This window comes from Mustela putorius, unplaced genomic scaffold, assembly GCF_011764305.1.
Source record: "Mustela putorius furo isolate JIRA1106 unplaced genomic scaffold, ASM1176430v1.1 tig00000596_pilon_pilon_pilon, whole genome shotgun sequence".
NCBI classification, from domain to species: Eukaryota; Metazoa; Chordata; class Mammalia; order Carnivora; family Mustelidae; genus Mustela; species Mustela putorius.
In genome coordinates, this window is record NW_025421428.1 from 5,269,461 (window position 1) to 5,290,283 (window position 20,823).

At 36.6% G+C, this 20,823-nt stretch overlaps 1 protein-coding gene and 1 non-coding gene across 8 annotated transcripts in view; both read left to right on the forward strand.

The window, feature by feature from the left end:
- The window catches only part of RABGAP1 (RAB GTPase activating protein 1), a 154,317-nt gene that overhangs the window by 9,154 nt on the left and 124,340 nt on the right, over positions 1–20,823 (forward strand). For 2 of the 7 annotated variants that reach the window (XR_006607426.1, XM_045082362.1), the window contains exons 2-3: positions 6,680–6,879; positions 19,226–19,265. Coding sequence is in view for 4 of the 7 variants with exons in the window: in XM_045082362.1 (XP_044938297.1) it covers positions 6,734–6,879; positions 19,226–19,265 (186 nt within the window). In the remaining 3 variants the exon portion in view is untranslated. Of the gene's footprint in view, positions 1–6,679; positions 6,880–18,208; positions 18,496–19,225; positions 19,266–20,823 lie in introns of those variants that run through there. The other 5 variants (XM_045082363.1, XM_004757360.3, XM_013058775.2 and 2 more) reach the window with 5 other exon arrangements.
- On the forward strand, positions 13,632–13,739 carry LOC123392831. The gene has a single exon (XR_006607514.1). It is a non-coding gene; the product is annotated as a U6 spliceosomal RNA (small nuclear RNA).

Below are 20,823 nucleotides of genomic sequence, written 5' to 3' on the forward strand. Positions count from 1 at the left end.
CAAGCATGTCAAGTTCAATTACAAGTATCACTCACACCTCTTTTATTGAGTTAGGTAGGTCACTTATTGGGAGGTGATTTTTGCTTCTACTAATTGCACATAAGCAAATTCATGTCACTGCAAGTTTGCTGTTTATATTACTCCTCTAAATGTTAGTATCTGATAGTACTTTGTCCAAAAAACGAGTTTTTAAAAAGTAAACACTGATTGCCCAGGAGCCCACTGCTATTGAAGGACTATCAAAAGAAACTTTATCATGGGCAGTTCTTTTCTTCTTTTTTTAAAGATTTTATTTATTTGAGAGAAAGAGAACAAGCAGTGGGGAGGGCAGATGGAGGGAGAGAGAGAGAAAAGTAGACTTCCCACTGAGCAGAAAGCCAGATGTGGGACTTGATTCCAGGACCCTGGGATTATGATCTGAGCCAAAGGCAGATGCTTTACTGACTGGGCCACCCAAGTGCCCCATTTCCTTTCCATTTTACTCCCCATTAGCTGGGTCTCTAAGAAAGAGGAGATTGAGAATGAACATGATCTTCTTTTGACAAGACTGAGGTGCATTATTTGCCATGATCTTTGCAGAAGTATAGTTAAGTATAAATTGTCACTTAGGGCACAGAACAGTAAATTTAGGCTAAAAGTTTGTAAAGAGTTTTGATATCATGAGACTAATTTTCTTTCTTTTTAAAAAATTATTTTGAAAAGATTTATTTGCGTTGAAAATAGGGCTACCTACCCTATGACCCAGCAACTATCCTACTGGGTATTTGCCCTAAAGATACAAATGTAGTGATCTGAAGGGGCACGTGCACCCGAATGTTTATCGCAGCAATGTCCACAATAGCAAAACTATGGAAAGAACCTATCTGTCCATCAACAGATGAACGGATAAAGATGATGTGGTATATATATATACAATGGAATACTATGCAGCCATCAAAACCACAGAATCTTGCTATTTGCAACAACATGGATGGAACCAGAGGGTATCATGCTAAGTGAATTAAGTCAATCAGAGAAAGACAATTATCATATGATCTCTCTGATATGAGGAATTTAGAGGCAGGATGGGGCTTTGTGGGGGGGAAGGGAGGGGAAAAAAGAAACAAGGTGGGATCAGGAAGGGAGAAAAACCGTAAAAGACTCTTTAGTCTCAGGAAACCAACTGAGGGTTGCTGGAGGGGAGGAGGATGGGAAGGATGGGGAGGTGGGGTGATGGGCATTGGGGAGGGTATCTGTTACGGTGAGCGCTGTGAATTGTGTAAGGCTGATGAGTTTCAGACTTGTACCCCTGAAACAAATAATACATTATATGTTAATTTTTAAAAAAGGATCAGTCCAACAAAAGAATAAAATAAACTACCCATCGGGGAAAAAAAAAAGATTTATTTGAGAGAGAGCGTACTAGCTGGGGGAGCAGCAGGCAGAGGGAAAGGGGGAGAGAGAATTCCAGGCTAACTCATTGCCCAACATGGAACGTGACTCAGGACTCAATCCCATAACCCTGAGATCATGACTTGAGCCAAAATCAAGAGGTGGTTGCTCAGTTCACTGAGTTACTCAGGTGCCCCTTTTTATTTTGTAATTTTTAAATTTTTAATTTTTTAAAAAATTTCTAAAAGATTTTATTTATTTGACAGAAATAGAAAGTGCACAAATAGGCAGAGTGGCAAGCAGAATGAGGGAGAAGCAGGCTGTCCGCTGAGCAGGGAGCCCAATGTGGAGCTCGATCCCAGGACCCTGAGATCATGACCTGAGCAGAAGGCAGAGACTTTAACCCACTAAGCCACCCAGGTGCCCTCCCTTCATTTTTTTTTTTTTTTTTTTTTAGCGTTTTTATTTATTTGTCAGAAGAGAGAGAATGCACAAGCAGGGGGCGCTGCAGCAGAGGGAGAAGCAGACTCTCCACTGAGCAGGGAGCCTGATGTGGGATTCAAACCCAGGACCCTGAGATCATGACCCATGCTGAAGGCAGGCACTTAACTGACTGAGCCATCCAGGTGTCCCCAGGCACCCCTTTTTAAAATAATTTTTTATTAAATTTCTGTGCCCAACATGGGGCTCAAACTCACGACCCTGACCAACCCTGTCTACTTACTAAGCCAGCTAGGTTCCCCCATGAGCCTAATCTTCAATCAGAAAATCTCTAAGGATCTTTTATATGTTAATAAGGGTAAGAGTAGTAAAAGAAGTTCTGAAAAACTTAACAGTTGAACTTTTGGGTTTGATGCTGGAGGCTGCGTAAACAAAATCACCTATCATTTTAAGTGACTTACTGACTTTTTAAAGGTGATAGAGAAGGAAACATCCTTGAACTTGACTCACCAATCTGGTCCTGTTGGTAACTAGATATGCTAGGGTCCAGGTTGTCACTTGTTTAAAAGAAGGAAATAACTAGTGCCTACCTATACCAGGATCCATGTATGTATATTATCTTATTAAAATGGGATAAAAATCCTTATTCTGTCTACCTTTTAGAATTGTTACGTGGTAAAATGAGATTAAGAATGTGTATGTTTTAGTAATCTGTAAAGTATCATATAAAGGTAAAACATTTTTTATTTAGAGTATTCCTTCACATTTATTTAGATACAAAGAAATTAGAATGTAGAAAATAAGAAAGCTATGTATTTTTGTCCTAGTACTGTTTCTGAAACTGAATTACCTTAATCAGTTGATACTTGTTAATTTAATTCTTTTTTTTTTTTTAAGACTTTATTGAACTTTTTGAGACAGAGGGCACAGGGTGGGTAGGGGATGTGCCAGAGAGAGAAAGAGAAGCTGACTCCTTGCTTAGCCAGGGAGCCCAACGCAGGGCTCGATCCCAAGACCCTGAAATCATGACCTAAGCTGAGGGCAGACACTTGACTGAGCCACCCAGGTGCTCTGATAGTTGTTAATTCTTTTAAAACTGGAAGTTAGCTTAAAAAGCTGGGTGGCTCAGTGGATTAAGCCGCTGCCTTCGGCTCAGGTCATGATCTCGGGGTCCTGGGATCGAGTCCTGCATCGGGCTCTCTACTCAGCAGGGAGCCTGCTTCCTCCTCTCTCTCTCTCTGCCTGCCTCTCTGCCTACTTGTGATCTCTCTCTGTCAAATAAATAAAATCTTAAAAAAAAAAAAAAAGCTGTAACTACTGGGTGCTTATACTGTTTTTCGTGTGTTAATAAATAAGGTGTACATATTTTCCTTAGTAATTTTTGCAGTAGTTTTGTAAGCTACATAGTACATCATTTTCACTTGTGGAAACTAAGGCTCATTATGACAAAGCTCACACTATTAGGGAGTACAGCCAGTATTCTAACTTAGGTTTTTCCAGCTCTTAATTGTGTGCTTTACTGTCAAAAATGTGACATGTGTTCTGTCAGTCAGTAGATGATCTTACCTTTTCATTGGGTGGCTCTTGTTCTTTTCCATCTTTATTTACCATTTATCCTAATTTTTTAGCAGGTATTTGAGCGCCTACTATGTGCTAGTGTCCTGGGATGGAGCCAGGCACTGTTCAGGTGCTAAGGTACAGCAGTTAATGAAACAGACACATCTCTGTCCTGGTGGGACTTAGGTTCTAGCTTACATGATATTTAAAAACAAATGATAAAAACATAAAGTGTGTCAAATGGTGATGGATATTATAAGGAGAAGTAGGAAGAGAGCTGGTGGTGCAGGATGTTTGGAGGAAAAAGCTTATTTTAATTATCCATGAGGTTTAGACCTAGAGTTGCAGTCTGAAGGATGAAGGATTACAGTAGGGACTTCTTTTGGTAAATGATAAAAGTAGGGATTAAAAATAAAACAGTTACTCCTCGTGGTCTCCAGAGAGGTTGCAAATATAGCTTTGCCAGGAGTACACCAGGTTCTGGGATACCGCTTTTTTTTTTTTTTTTTAAGATTTTATTTATTTATTTTTGAGAGAGACCGCAAGTAGACAGAGAGGCAGGCAGAGAGAGAGGAGGAAGCAGGCTCCCCGCTGAGCAGAGAGCCCGATGCGGGACTTGATCCCAGGACCCTGAGATCATGACCTGAGCCGAAGGCAGCGGCGTAACCCACTGAGCCACCCAGGCGCTCTGGGATACCTCTTTATTGTGGAGGCCAGAGGAGGGGAGTCTTGTTTAACTTTTCCTGTACTACTTCATGTTTTGATAAACCTCATCCCCACTTAGTGATTCAGCTTTTTTACAGGTGCCAAAACAAATAGTATTTTATAAAGTGTATTTTCCTATCACCTCCTCAAAGGAAATAGGTTGAACTTGGAGTCGGCCAAGTCTTCTCAGTTCCGTAGTGTTTAAATACCAAAGTATATTGTTTTTTGAGTCTACAGTATTATAGAAAGTAGTCAGTGTCTCAGATCATAGCTTTAGAGAACTTTCTGAGGCATTCTGCTATTAATCACAATTTAAAAGAATGGAAATCTAATTAAGCATGAAGAGCCTTGTCTGAAGTATGAGCATGTTCTACAAAAGATAAAGATTTCTTTACCCAATACTGAGTGTTTTGGGACTGGGCCCAGATTCGTGGCATTGGGAAGGTATCATAATCTGACAGAAAGAGCATAGCTTCTGGAATAACAGATAACTGGGTTAAATTTTTGCCTTTGCCTCTAACCACCTTACATTACAGCCATTATCTTGAACAAGTTACACCTCAGTCTAGGTCTCAATCTCCTTATCTGTGTAATAAATGATGTGAAGATTAAATTAAGAGGCAGTTACCATCAAATTGTAATACATCATAATACGTGCTATAAAAATGTAAAATGTTAGAGGAGCAGAAATAAGGCAAGCAGTTTACTTGGTTCTGGGATGAGGATTGGCAGGCTACTAGGAAAAGGAGTTAGATCATGAATTGATGAGTTGGAGTTGATGGAGTACAAAAGCAAGGAAACCACTTTAGTAAGAGGATCCAATAAGGGCAAATACATGGGTATTTATTAAAGTATCTATCTTGGGGCGCCTGGGTAGCTCAGTCATTAAGCGTCTGCCTTCGGCTCAGGTCATGATCCTAGTGTCCTGGGATCAAGTCCCGCATCTGGCTCTCTGCTCAGCGGGAAGCCTGCTTCCCACTCTCCAACTCCTGCTGCTTGTGTTCTGTCTCTTGCTGTCTCTCTCTCTGTCAAATAAGCAAATAAAATCTTAAAAAAAAAAGTATATATCTTTAGTAAGGACATTACCTCTTCTAATAATTTCTTTTTTTTATTGAAGTATAATTGACATACAATATTCTGCTAGTTTCAGGTGAATATATTCCTTAACTTTTAGTGTCTAGGTCCTTCTCTAAACATGTTCCCATAGTTTTCTTTACCCTAAATCAGTACCTCGTAACCTGTTCATTGTGCCTCTGTTCTGTACATTCCTTTGGAGCAAGATTCTATTTTCTCTCATTTACCATGTATTATTCTTTATATACTAGACACTTAGTGAGTATTGCCTGAATGGATGAAGCAAAACTACATTAGAGAAAGTTTTCAAAAAATACATTTTAAAGTGTCTTTGAATGCCACAGTATACATCTAAATTTAGTCCTATGAAATATAAAGCTATGATAGCCATTTAAACAAGGAAATTAGTTTAAATAGGAAGCAGTAAGTAGTAGAAGTAAGGGTTCCATCCTTAGTTATGCCTAGGTAAATTACCTTCTTTTGGGGTTGCCATTTTCTTGTCTGTTTAATGGTTATACTCAGGGATTGTGTAATTCCTGCTGCCAGGTGTTTAGTTTTGAGCCTTTGAAGGGAAAGTAGTGCTTGGCACATGGTGTATGCTCAATAAATATATGTTCAGTTAAAAACACAAAGCATAAGTCAGGATTTGTTAATTGGAGAGATTAAATAGACTCTCAGCACTTTTACCTCTTTGGGGTACAAGATGAGCACAGAGCGAGAGCTACTGTTTATTGGTTACAGCTTTCTGAGTATGTTGCATTGTTTGTTGCTGTTTTGGCAACCAAATGGGAACATTGCCATAAAGTATTCAGAACCAGGTTTTTGAATGGTAGATGAGTTTAAGTTTTTTTCCAGTAGTCCATAAATAATTGAGTGGCTTTTCATAAGTGACATATTTTTATACTTCTTGCTGGGAATTTTTGGCATGAAACTTACTGATAATGTTCATGTTGAGTTAAATTCTAAGAAACCATGGGATGGGAAGATTTGAGTTTTTAATGGATTTCTGATTTCTTGCTATGTAAGGAATTTGCTCTGTCTTGAATTTATTTGAGTGTGAATATGAAATTTTATTTCTTAAAAGCATCTTACTAATATTTTAAATTCAGGGATCAGTAACATTAGAAAAACTTTAGTTATTGTCCTGTGTGCTTTCAATTTCATTTATGTGTATAGATTTACAAATCAAAGGGTAGAAAACAGAAGTTTAGTACTTTATAATAGTTTTTGAGGTCTAACAATAGAGTCGTAACATATGCCAAAAAAAAAAATCACTGTAGGTAGGAAGTTATTCTCAAGGGAATCTGTTTCATTTATTTGTTTTTTAATCTGAAATATCTTGGCCCTGAATAGCATCAAATTCCTTTATTATCTGGAATAGAAAGCCTAAGTTGTAAGTAGTGAAAGTCTTGGGAAGAGATTTTGAAAGTATTTTTTTAAGTTTTTCCTTATGTATTTTGTAAGAATTAGAGCATAACTGAATATCTGGCAGACATTCTATATGAGTATCTTTATGGTTTTTGTTTTTCAGGCATTTTTAGAATATTTAATCATTCATGAGTTGAGCTTCATTCTTGAGTCATGGATGACAAGGCTTCTGTTGGAAAAATCAGTGTCTCCTCAGACTCTGTTTCTACTCTTAATAGTGAAGATTTTGTCTTGGTTTCCAGGCAAGGAGATGAGACACCATCTACAAATAATGGAAGTGATGACGAGAAAACAGGACTCAAGGTAAAACTCCATAACCTAAGATTCCTTTGCTTAGCCTTGCTAGGCTCATTGCAAAACTTGGCCTATAATAGGAAGGTATATGGAGTGCAACTAAAAAAAGGGAAATAGTGTCCTAACTTTTTTAATAGTAAAGTCTTTTATTTATAATTAGTGATGGTGATGAATTTATATTTGATTAAGGATTTTCAATTTGATTAGCTTCTAAGTCTTCCAGTACCCCAATTGTGAAAACTAGTGGTCGTAGTAGAAATATTTATGACCTTAGTATTGGTTTTATTTTCTCATTAAATTAGAGATGATTATTTCTTCTGGTTCTGGCATATGTAGTGTAAAAGCAAGGGCAGGTCAGCAGTGTAATTTATAAAAATAAATTTTAGGATTATTGAAACAATATTAAATACTTTGATATTGGCCATTTTTGTTTGTTTATATTTTCTAAGCCAGATGAACAACTATTTTACTTTTTTTCCCATACTTTGTTAATCATTGTCTTTATGAATATTAGGAAGAACACTGTTAATGCCATTTAAAATGTAAATCGCTTTTTTTTAATGTAAATTGCTTTAAAAATATTTCAGTTCGTGTTTAAGTTTATTCATTCAAGTTTTTATTGAGTGTTGACTGTGTGCCAAGTACTAAATACTGGGGATACAGTGGTGAATAAGATTGCAAAGCGCCCTACCCTCTTAAGAGTTGTTATTCTAATGGAGGAAACAGACTTTAAGCACATAAGAAAGTGAATAGGTTACATAAATTTAGGTGCCGTGAAGAAAATCAGAGTGGGATACATGGATAAAGAAGAAAGGGCAGGTACTATTATAGAGAATGTCTTGAAATGACATTTGAGCAGAGACCTGAATGAAATGGGGAAGAAGGCCAAGGAGAAATCCAGGAGGAGAGCTTTTTAAAGGGAACAGAAGACAGATCCTGAAGAGGACCACCGTTGTTAGGACAGAGATTAGAGCAGAGTGACTAAAGGAAATAAAAAGTGGTAAACTGATATCCAGTGCTTGGCTGAGCCTGCATCATGTAGACCTTTGTAGAGCTTAGGAGAAATTTGGACTTTGTTATAAGTGTGAAGGAATCTTTTGGAGAGTTTTCAATGGGGGCATAATCTGATTTGCATTTTAAAAAGCTCACTGGCTGATAGAGACTTCTAGCATGGCAGCATAAGGAGATGTGTGGACCTGCTCCTTAGCAAAATTGGTGGCAGTGATTAAAACAAACAATGATTTACAGTCTTTGGAAATGTTCTAAAGGGTATACAGCAAGTAAAGAAACATTTATTCAAGGAAATTTACTAAAATTTGGTAAAGAATCTGTGGTATTTGAACCAAGAGAGATTGCTTCCCTCATCTCTCCCAGCTGAGCAAAATGGTAATCCCATTCTCAGTGCAATCAAGAAGACAGGATTCTCACCCGACCCCCGCCCCTGACTCCTAGTTGGAGGGCTATCTTCCAGGGAATAACAGGGCAGTTGCATTTCTCATCCTGCCTCCAGCTACATTTTGCTAGCCAAGTGTGACTCAGAGATTGGGGGCGGGGGGTGCCCTTTTTTTGCCCAGCCCTTGTTCTTGGGATAGAGTCTCTCCTTTGGGCACAGTGCTACTTAGAATACTGAGCGTCCAATTGCCCTAGCCTCTAAAATAGTGGTTCCCCACCAGTACAGACAGACCAAGAAGACTTGAGACTACTATACCACCTACAACCACCATGTACTCAGCTTCTAAAGATGGGATGTCACTCAGGGTAAAACATGCTATTGTTCCATCTCCTAACTTCACGACCGTGGCTCTCAGATTTTCCCTGTAGTGAGAAGGGTGTCATAAAACAGCTCCTAATCCCTTCCCAGAGAAACTGACTTTATTTACAGTAGAGTGTAGAGAAATTCAAGCCTAAGGGTACTCTCAAAAACAGTAGACCTTGTGGTGAAAGGTAATTGGAGAGGAGATTGATAGATTGATTGAACATATAGATTTAAGTATAGGTTTACTGGGAGGAGACTGACTCTTAGAACAGATCTAACATGGACCTCTGAAACTCCCTTCAAAGTAATGTCAGTTTGGTTAGTTTATTCTGTGGAGTAGTTTATACCCAAGTGCATTGTTGAAAACTATAGAGCAGTTGGCCATAATTAGTGGAGTTTAACATCTATGGTGGTCAGAGAAGGAGTCCAAGCACTCTTTCAAAATTGCTCTCATTTTAGGATTACTATAGGCAAAGCCACATCTCTCCAGGGGAGCAAGTTAGAGGTTTAACAGTATAGGAATGAGGGGAATGGAATTTAGGGAAATAAGCTACCTAGCTACTAAATAAACAAGCAAGCATAAAAAAAATAACAAGTCCCAGAGTGGGGAGACCAGTACTGTGAATTGTACAATATATTATCTAAAATACCAAGTTTCCAACACAAAATTGTGAAACATGCAAAGAAACATGAAAAAATAACCCGTATGTCCTTTTTTTTTAAAAGAGCAGACAGTAGATACTGGTTATAAGAGTGGCATGTTGGACTTAATACATAGATTCTTCAAAGTAGCCATTAAGTTCAGTGAACTAAAAGAAATCTCGCTTAAAGAAATAAAGGAAAGTATGATGACAGTGTCGTATCAAATACAGAATATCATTAAAGAGATAGAAATTATTAAAAAAGGAACCAGTTGGAAATTCTGAAGTGGAAAAGCACAGCAGCTGAAACCGAAAATTCACTAGAGGGGATCAACAGTAAATTTCAACTGGCAAAAGAATTAATGAGAGGTGTTTTCAGGAGTTTTAGGATAAACTTTACTACCATCCTACCCTCAAAGAACACTGATTTAGACAGTCAGTCATGGACCAGAGTGCCTTTGTGGAAGTCGAGGGGTCTATCAGGTTTCAGCATGCTTGGACCAAAAAACATCCAAGATTGGATCCATTGAAGACTGTGAAAGGAGCTGTTTTACTTTACCTGTGTCACCTTTCCCCCAAGATAGCACAGCTCAATGCCAGTAGAGACTTTCTCTGCCCATGATTTTCTCCATGTGGGAAATTGAGAGCAAGTGCTGGATTCCCCAGCTGTGTGGGATACTCCCAAAACCCATTTCTTTCTCACTCCTTCCAGAATATTGGGTTATGAACTATACAACTTGGGGGTGGACAGTCTTGCTGGGAGAACACTAGCTAAGGCTGAGAATGGAACATATGAGAGGAACACACATTTTATTAACTGCTTTGGGAACTCTATCAGGAAGTCTGTTCATGAGGTTGTCTCCCCTGCTGATCACTTCAGCTGGGCTATGGGTACCACCAAGCTCTGTGCAGCTCACCCAGACACACCCACCCCCAGTTACTGCCTTCTTGTGCATGCTGCTGAGGACAGGAATGGTCAGAATGAATCTTTGCTGATGGCCAGTGAGCATGCATAGAAACTGGATTCTGTGGGATTGAGAGAAACCACATGCTTGAGCAGTCATCGCCACCTTAGGGAAAGCAAATGAGATGGAAATCATCAAGCAGAAGAAATTATTACAAAGGAGAAGAAAGATTATTTAATATTATCTAGTTCGAAAACAAAAAAATGCAAAAGAGTGCAGAAAGCCTGCATGAACCATGGTATACCATAAAAATAATCTCTGCATTTATTGGTGTGCCAGAGGAAGAGAGGGGGAAATGGGTTGAAAGGTTATAGAGACCTAATGCATGAGAATTTCTCAAATTTGGAGAGAAATTTGGACATTTGAGTTCATAAAACTAATAGGTTTCCCCAAGATTTCAACCCAAAGCAATTCTTCCCAAGACACATTATAATAAAACTGTCTAAAGTAAAAGACAATTTTTAAAGGAGCAAGGGGGGAAAAAAAATATCACATGACAAGGGAGTCTCCATAAGTCTATTAGCAGATTTCTCAGCAGAAGCTTTGCGGGCCAGAAGAGAGTGGGATGATACACTCAAAGTGCTGAAAGGGGAAAAAAAAAAAAAAAAAAAAAAAAAAACAACCAAGAATGTGTTACTCAGCAAAGTTGTCCTTCAGAAATGAAGGAGAGAAAAGATATTCCCAAGTCCAACTAAGGGAATCAATCATCACCAAACCTTACTAAAAATTCTGAAAGGTGTTCTTCAATCTGAGATGAAAGAATATTAACTAATAAATGGGACGCCTGGGTGGCTCAGTGGGTTAAGCCGCTGCCTTCGGCTCAGGTCATGATCTCAGGGTCCTGGGATCGAGCCCCGCATCGGGCTCTCTGCTCAGCAGGGAGCCTGCTTCCCTCTCTCTCTCTCTCTGCCTGCCTCTCCATCTACTTGTGATTTCTCTCTGTAAAATAAATAAATAAAATCTTTAAAAAAAAAAAAGAATATTAACTAATAAAATGAAAAATATGAAAGTGTAAAACTGAAGAAGGTAAGTATGTAGTCAAAATCCTAATACTCTTACACTGTAAGATGGTGTGTTGATGAATTCTAGTATAAAGGTTAAAAAGACAAAGATATTAAAAATAACTATAGTGATAATGAATATACAATATAAAAAGTTACATTTTTACACCAAGACCCTAAAATATTGTGGGGGGAAGGGTGGAGTGTTTATATATGATTGAAGTTGTTACAAATATAAAATACACTGTTATATGAGTAATACATATTAAGATATTTTATGTAAGCCTCATGGTAGCCATAAAGCAAAACCTACAATAGATAACATGAAAGCTAACAGTAAGGGAATCAAAGTATACCACTTTGGAAAACTTCATTTCACACGGAAGACATCAAGAAAGGAAGAAAAGAACAAGGGAGCTATAAATCAGTGAGAAAACAGTAACACAGCATTATAAGTTCTTACCTATAAATAATTATTTTAAATGCAATTGAATTATATTCCCCAAATGACATAGTGTCTGAGAGGATAAAAAATATGATCCCCACTATATTCTGCCTGTTAGAGACTCATTTCAGCCTTAAGGACATACACAGACTCAATGTGAAGAGGTGGAAAAGCAGTTCCATGCAAGTGGAAACCAAAAGAGAGCAGGGGTATCTGAATTGATACCAGACAAAGTAGACTTTAAGTCAAAAACTATAAGAAGAGACAGAAGGAATAATATAATGAAAAATGGGTCAATTCATCAAAAAGATGTACCAGTTGTAAATATATATGTATTGAGCATCAGAGTACCTAAATATATTAAGCAAAAGAAACAGATCTGAAGGGAGAAATAGACCATACGATAATGATAGGGAACTTTAGTAAACTATTTTAAACAATGGATAGATCATTTAGGAATAAAACTAATAAGGAAACATTGGACTTGAACTGTACCATAGACCAAATGGACCTAACAGGCATATATAGAACATTCTATCATTAGCAACAGAATACTTACTCTTCTCAAGCATACACAGAACATTCTCCAGGATGGATCATATGTTAGGTCACAAAACGAATCTTAGCAACTTGAAGACTGAAATTGTGCTAAATATCTTTTTTCTGACTATAGAGGTATGAAATTTGAAATTGATAAAAGGAGGAAAATTTGAAAATCACAAATATTTGGAAATTAAACGATATATTCCCAAAGAACCAGTGAATCAAAGAAGAAAACAAAAGAGAAATAAAAAATACCTTGAAACAACAACAGAAAACATATTTCACATTCCACAATGTGGAATCTGAGCCAAAAATCGTGGTTGCCAGGGGCAGGAAGTGATGGTGGGAGAAATACTACGTTGGTCAAAGAGTACAAATTTCCAGTTGTGCATTTATGAGGTTTTGGGAATGTAATGTACAGCATTGGGATTATAGTTAACTATACTATATTACATAATTGATTGAAAGTACCTAAGAGAATACATCTTGAATGTTCTCAACATTACCTATAAATAATTATTTTAAATGCAATTGAATTATATTCCCCAAATGACATAGTGTCTGAGAGGATAAAAAATATGATCCCCACTATATTCTGCCTGTTAGAGACTCATTTCAGCCTTAAGGACATACACAGACTCAATGTGAAGAGGTGGATCTCACACAGAGATGGTAATCGTGTGAGTTGTTGGATCTATTAACCTTATTGTGGTAATCATTCCACAACATGTACACACATCAAATCACGTTAAACAACGTTTTTATTTCAATTAAGTCTCAAAAAAGTTGGAAAAATACATAAAAAATAGAGACCCACAGATTTTTCATAACAAATAAAATGGGAGAAGGGTTTAAAATATTTTAAAAAGCGAAATGTTACCACAGTCGTGAAGAACTATCAAAATAAGCTGAGTGGAAGGCGACAGACCCGCCCCGCCCCGACACCAAAAGCTCATATTGCACATTTTATTTGTATATAATTCTAGGAGATGCAAAACCTAGAGTCACAGAAAGCAGTTCAGTGGTTGCCTGGGGGTATTATGATGGGATGGGGAAGAAGAATGGGATTACAGGGGTGCCTGGGTGGCTCAGTCTGTTAAATATCTGCCTTCAGCTCAGGCCACGATCCCAGGGTCCTTGGATCAAGTCCTACATCAGGCTCCTTGCTCAGTGGGGAGCCTGCTTCTCCCTCTCCCACTCCCTCTGCTTGTGTTCCCTCTCTTGCTGTAACTCTCTCTGTCAAATAAATAAAATCTTTAAAAAAAAATGTTTTTTAAAAAAGAATGGGAGTACAGAGGAGTGCAAGGAGTTTTGGACATTATGGATATGTCCACTGCCTTGATTGTGGTATGTGCATATGCCAAAATTCACCAAAGTGCACATTTAAATTATGTGCATTTGAATGTACATGTGCTTGCTTTGGCAGTACACATACTAAAATTGGAACAATACAGAGATGATTAACATGGCCCTTGTGCAAAGATGACATATAATGTACATCAATTACATACTGTAATAAATACATTTTTTAAAAGATTTTTAAAATTTCTTTGACAGAGACAAAGTGAGAGAGGAAATACTAGCAGAGGGAGTGGGGGAGAGAAGCAGCCCTCCTGTCAAGTAGGGAGCGGGATGTGGGGCTCAACCCAAGGACCCTGGGATCACGACCTGAGCTGAAGGCAGAGGCTTAAACCACTGAGCCACCCAGACACCCCACAAATATGTTTTTTTAAAAGAAAGAATTTAACAATTTTTGTTATTTTTATTTTATTATTTTTACTTTTTTATTAAAGAGGCTCCACACCTACTGTGTGGTCTTGAATTCACCACCCTAAGATCAGGAGTCACATGCTTTACAGACTGAGCCAGCCAACCACTCTTAAAAGAAGGAATTAATAAACTTGAAGATCAGTAGAAATAGCCAAAGAACAAAAAGAATGAACAATGAACAAAACTACAGAAAAATGAGATGTTATTAAGTGTAATAACATCCTTGTATGTATTTCAGAAGGAGAGGAAGAAAATGAGAAGAAAAAATATTTAACGAAATAATATCTGAAAGTTCCCACATTTATTTATTAAAAAGCAATACATATCTAAGAAGCTCACCATACTCTAAGTAAGATAAACTCCGATCCACAAAAAGGTATATCTTAGTAAAATGTTGAAAACCAAATTCCGGGGGGAGATCTTAAAAGTAATGAAAGAAAAATGATTCATTTCCTGGAAGGGAACCTCAGATTTATAGCTGACTTATCAGCAGAAATAGCAGAAGCTTGAAGCCATTGGGATGACATATTCACAGTGTTCAAAGAAAAAACTGTTAACCAAGAATCCTAGCAAAACTGTTAGTCAAAACTGAAGATGAAATAAAGATATTTTGAAATAAAAACAATTTACTGCTATCAGAACCACCTTGCAAGAAATACTGAAAGACGTTACTCTGGCTAGAAGCAAGTGACCCCAAATAATTTTAATCCGTAGCACCAGTAAGGATAATTGTGTAACGATAAAGACAGTATGAATACATTTTTCTTCTTTTGTGTTATATATACAAGATGTACTCATAATGTACATATATTGTACCCATTATATACGGATATATGATTTATTTGCCAGTCATTAAAAAAAAACAAGGTAGGTTAGAGCAGAGCTGTATTATAGCTTAGGAAATGACTTAATATGGTAATTCAAAACTACAAAAGCAAATGAAGAGGACTAGGATTGATAAAATTAATACAACAAAATAAATACATATTTTCTCATCTTTTCTAGAAGACACACAATTATATGAAGTAACAATTATAAAATGTGTTGGTTTGTAATATTTATGGATACTATGTATAATAATACCATGGGGAAATACTGCTATATTTGAATAATTTTTTGTATCTTACTACAATTAAGGTAGTATAAATTAGAACATGATTCTAACAAATTAAGACATGCATGGCAAGTTCCACAACTACTAAAGTGATATACACACATTAAAGAAATATCAATGCATATTAGAAAATATTCACTAGATACTAAAAAAGCAGGCAGTATTGGATATAGCTTATTAAATGTATATAGGAAAATTTCTGCCTGTAAATTCCTATATTATGAAAGAAGGAAAATTTCAAATCAATAACCTCATCTTTCACCTTGAGACATTGGAAAAAGAAGGGCAAACTAAGTGTAGAACAGGCCAAAGTAGGGAACAAAAGATTAGAGTAGAAATCAGTGAAACAAAATAGAAAAGTAATGGAGAAAAATCAATAAAACGAGCACATGTTTCTTTCAGATCAACAGAATTAGCATTACCTTAGATTGACCAAGAAAAAGAGAGATTACTAGGATTAAAACTGAAAGAGGGGGCATTACTGCCAAACTTAAAAAGGATTATAAAGGCTTATTAGGAATAGTAATATGCCAAGAAATTAAAGAACTTAGTGAAATGGATACAGTTGTAGAAAAATACTAATGAGACTTAGTGTGAATAGACCTTTGACAAGAAGTTGAATTAGTAACAAAAAATATACCACAGAGAAAAGCTCAGGCCTAGATGGCTTTATTTCTGAATTCTACCAGATGCTTAAATCAGAATATCAGTTCCTTATAAACTTCCAAGAAATAGAAAAGGAGAGAATATTTCATAACTAAATCTATGAGGGTGCCACTGTACCAATGCATCAAGACAAAGACATCACAAGAAAGCTATATGTCAGTATCTTAAAATATGGACATGAAAGTCCCCAACAAAATATCAGGATATTTAATTCAGCAGTATATGAAAAGGATTACATACTATGATCAAGTGGGATTTATCCCAAGAATGTAAGTTGGTTTAACAACTGAAAATCTGTGAATGTAATATAACATATTGATGGAACTAAAAACAAAACCACATGATCATTTTTAGTAGGCACAGGAAGAATGTTTGATGAAACCCAACACCTTTTTATAAAAATAAAGAAATGTAGAAAATAAATCAATTGTGAATAGAACTTCCTCAACCTGATTAATAGTATCTATGAAAAACTCAACAGTAAGAATCATTCATGCTAGTGAAAGAATAGATTCTTACCCTTTAGTTCAGACTCAAGACCGGGGTGTCTGCACTTGCAGCCTCTGTTCACCATTGTACAACCAGGGCAGTTGGGCATGCAAAAATATTATACCCAGGTTGGAAAAAAGGAAGTAAAAACTCTGTTTGCAGTTGACATGAATTTATATATGGAAAACCCTATGAAATGTGGGGGAAAAAACCTATTAAAACTAATAAGTTCAGCAATATTACGGGATACAAGATCAACATACAAAAAGTTCAATTTTTTATACACCTGGAATGAACAATCTTAAAATAACAATGAAAAAACATTTATGATAGCATGAAAAAGAATGAACTAAGGGCACCTGGGTGGCTGAGTTAGATCGGTGTCTGACTTTTGATCTCAGCTGTGGTTTTGATCTTGCACGTTGAAGCCCCCCATTGGGCTCCATACTAGATGTGGAATCTACTTCAAAAAAAGAGAAGAAATGAAATAGTGTTAAGTTAAACAAGTGAAAGTCTTATACTTTGAAATCTGTAAAACATTGTTGAAAGAAATTAAAGAAGAGCTCAGTAGATGGAAATTCATACAGAGTTCATGAAACTGATCTGCATTTTCATTGCAATCTATTAGAATCCTAGGTAACATCCATGTAGATGTTTATATGCCAGTTGTTAAAATTCATTTTGCATTTCAAGGGACTTTGAATAGGCCAAAGTAATCTTGAAAATGAAGAACAAAGTTGGAGGACTCAAACTTTGTAATTTCAAAACTTATTATAAAGCAGTGGTAATCAAGACAGTGGTACTGACATAAAGATATGCATATAGATCATTGGAATACATTTGAGAGTTGAGAATAGAATCATTTCGGTGGTCCACTGATTGAGACAAGGTTTACTAATGCCATTCAGTTGGGAATAGGTTTTTTTGTCTTTTTTTTTTTTTTTTTTTTTTCAACAAATTGTGCTGGGACAACTAAATAGCACCTTTCAAAAGAATGAAGTTGTACCCTTACCTCACACCATATACAAAAATTAGCTTAAAATGGATTATAGACTTCAGTGTAAAGCTCTTAGAAGAAACAGGGGTAAATTTTCATGACTTCAGATTTGTCAGTGGATTCTTTGATACCACACCAAAAGCATAAGCGACAAAGGAAGAAAGACGTAAGATAAAGATGTTTATCAACTACTAAATGGATAATGTGGTATACAATTATTTAAAATATTTTATTATATATATTATGTTTATCATCTTTAAAAGGAATGAAGTACTGATACATGCTACAACATAGATGATCCTCAAAGACATGTTAAATAACAGTCAAGTCACAAAAATCCAGAAATTACATGGCTCCATTAATATGAACTGTCTAGAATAGTCAAATCTTCAGAGGCAGAGGATCAGTTAGTTGTTGCTTATTTAGGTCTGGAGTTATTAGGGGAAAGAAGAGTTGAAACCTAACAGTGGTAGTTTTGGTGTTTTGGGGTTTTTTGGTTTGTTTTGTTTTGTTTTTTGAGGTGATGAAAACATTTTAAATTGACTTTGGTGTTGGTTGCACAAACCTGTGAATATACTCAAAACTATGAGTTATATCTGGCCTGCTCCATGGAGAATGGGCAATCAAGAGGCAACACCAATAGCAAAAAGATTAGATAGAAGGCTGTTTCATTCATTAAAGGGAGAGAGAATGTTGACTTAAGACTAGAAGGTGAACGTGGTCTGATTCAGGATATATTTTCAAGGTAGAACTAATAGGGTGGGCAAATTAGATGTGGGATTTGAGGCAAAGAGAAATAAATGATGGTTCTTAATTTTTGGCCTGAGCTGTTACATATATGGTGGTGCCATTTATTTAAATGGAAGGAGGACCAGCATTGGGTTAGAGGGACCAGAAGTTGAACATGTTAAATTTGAGATGACTATTATGTGTCCATTTCTTGATGTCAAGTAGTTGATTATATGAGATTGATCCTCCGGAGCGACTGTGGCTGTCATCAACAGTATATAGATGGTATTTAAAGCTATGGGATTAGATGAGATCACCCACAGAGTGAGCATAGAAACTGAAGAGTTGAGTGAAGAACTGATTCTTGGAGTACTTCAACATTGAGAGATGGAGATGAAGAGAAACCAGCAGAGAAGACTGAGAAGATATAACTAGATATAAAGAAAACTAGATTGGAATGCCTTTGAAAAGAGATGAAGAAAGTGTTTCAAGAGAGCGGGAATAACCAGGTATGTTAGATTCTGCTGAGAGGTTGCTTTCGATGGTGACTGAAAAAAGACAGGATAGAGGCCTGGGTGATCCTTAAGAAGGGTGTCTTTGTTTTTGCTTGCTTTTTGTTTTCAAGAGAGAGATTAGATTATTAGCAGCATTCTTAATGGGTTGGGTGGTAAATGGTAGGTGAGGAAGAAGTGGTGGTAGTATAACAACCATTTTAAGGATTTTTGCTAAAAAGAAAGAGAACAAGAAAAAAAACCATGGTACCTGAAGAGGAATAGGGATTCCAGTGACAGATGTTATGATACAAATGCGCCAATAGGAGTTATTCATTAAAGAGGAAGACATTACTAGTACCAGAGAAGAGCAAAGTCTTTGATTAAGGAGAAGGGTTTCCAATAGCGTGAGTAGAGGGATTAGCCTAGGAACAGCTTCTGTAAAAGGAAGGAAGATAGCATGAACAAGTACACTTGCAAATAGATCAATCTTCTCTCTTTTTGGGTGTCTTCCATTTGAAAATTTTCTTGTTAATTTTTGAAGTACTGTTTGAGTTACTCTTCCAGTTTCTAATTTGATGAATCTTTTTATGGTAAATGGGAAGGACCCTCAGGACTCCTCCAGAGAACTTTTTTTCTTGCTCTCTCATCTTATCTTGTTTACTGAAAAGAAATGTTCTATTTTTTAGACCAGGAAATTGAGCAATATGCCCTACAAATTTAAAATGTTTCCTCTCTGTATTTTCAGTACATCTCTGCAGTATATTGGAGTATTGTATGTAGAACTGGTAAGTGAAGAAAGTAATAGAATTATTGTTCAGTCTATGGGATTAAAGTAAAGTATGATGAAATTGCTGCAACATGTTGCTCAGTGATACTCTTCTTTTTGAAACTGTTTTTTTCAGCTACTACTGTATTTTAAAATTGCATTGGATTTAGGAAATATATTTAAAAGCCTGTCATTCTTCCATGCCAGAAGTCCTAATTGTTTTGTTGAATATTGAGTTGACAACCAGTAATCTACCAAATGCTGTTTTTAGGCACTGAGGCTGACAACTCCCATTTTTGGAAATGTGATGACCTAGAAAATCCAAAAATGTCCCAATACAAAATATTTAGGAGAGCTGGGTGAAATACAAACATCCTTTCACAGCTATATTCATAAGAAAGTAAAGAAACCCAAAGGAACAAAAGCAAAGAGGGACAGTGAAAGCCAGATCTGTACATAAAAGCTTACACTGGGGCTAGACTGGGGGATTTTAGTGTTCTTCGTGACCAGTAGGCATGGGTTTTGATAGATAAGTTGGGTAAGAGATAAGGCTTTGGGTTTTACAGAGAAAGGTGTTGAAACTGAGATTTCCTTATGTAGCACCTTCAGGGGATGATGCATCCTAATTGAAAGGATAGACTTGGAAAAAATAACTTAAAATCACAGGAAGAAAATAAGGAAACTTAGCTTAAGTCTTCTTAGGATGGACACAGGTTTGGAGGGGAGTCTTGAGAATTTATACCCATAGGCTTGCCTTAGGATTTTTGGGGTTTGAATTTACACTACTTGAATATTCCTGGGTTGGTAATACTTCTAGGGCACCTGACAGAGTCAATTGCAGAACTACTCTGGAGGGACATGCCTGCCACCCAGGCTGCCTGGTATTCCCACAGATTACCCTGATAAAGAATATCAGATAATCCAAAATTTATAAAGAACAAAGAACAGGCAGACTGTAGCAGGATCAAATCTTGTCAAAACTTGAGCATTTGAGTTATTAGCTATAACTTTTAAGATAAATATGATTTAATTGATTGAAGATTTGAAGAAAAATTGGAAAATATTAGAAATGAACAAAATTATCTAAAAGACCAAGCAAACTTAGTGAAAATAAGAGCTAGTAAAGTTAAAGGTGCAGTTGATGTGTTAAATAGCAGATTAGACATGGCTGAAAAGAAAATCAATAAATCTGCATAATAAATCTGCAGAAGTTATGCGGAAAATAGAATGGGAGAGAAGGAGTTACTTGAGATAATAGCGGAATATTTTCCAGAAGTGGTAAAACATAGATCCCCAGCTTGAAGGAACAGTGTGTGAGTCCCAATCAGGATGACAGTAAAACTGGCAAATATCACAGACAAAGAGAAGCTCTTAAAAGGCTGAATGAAAGCAGAGAGAAATTGGATATGGTTCCTATCTTCAGGAAGCTTACAGCTTGGGGTAGATGATCGTTGTTAAGATTCTTGTTGAAGTGGTTTGTACTGATCTTTGCTTTGTAACAGATTACGTCAGAATTGAGTGGCTTGAAACCATTTATTCTCATGATTTTATCCATTGAATGGGTAGTTTTGCTGGTC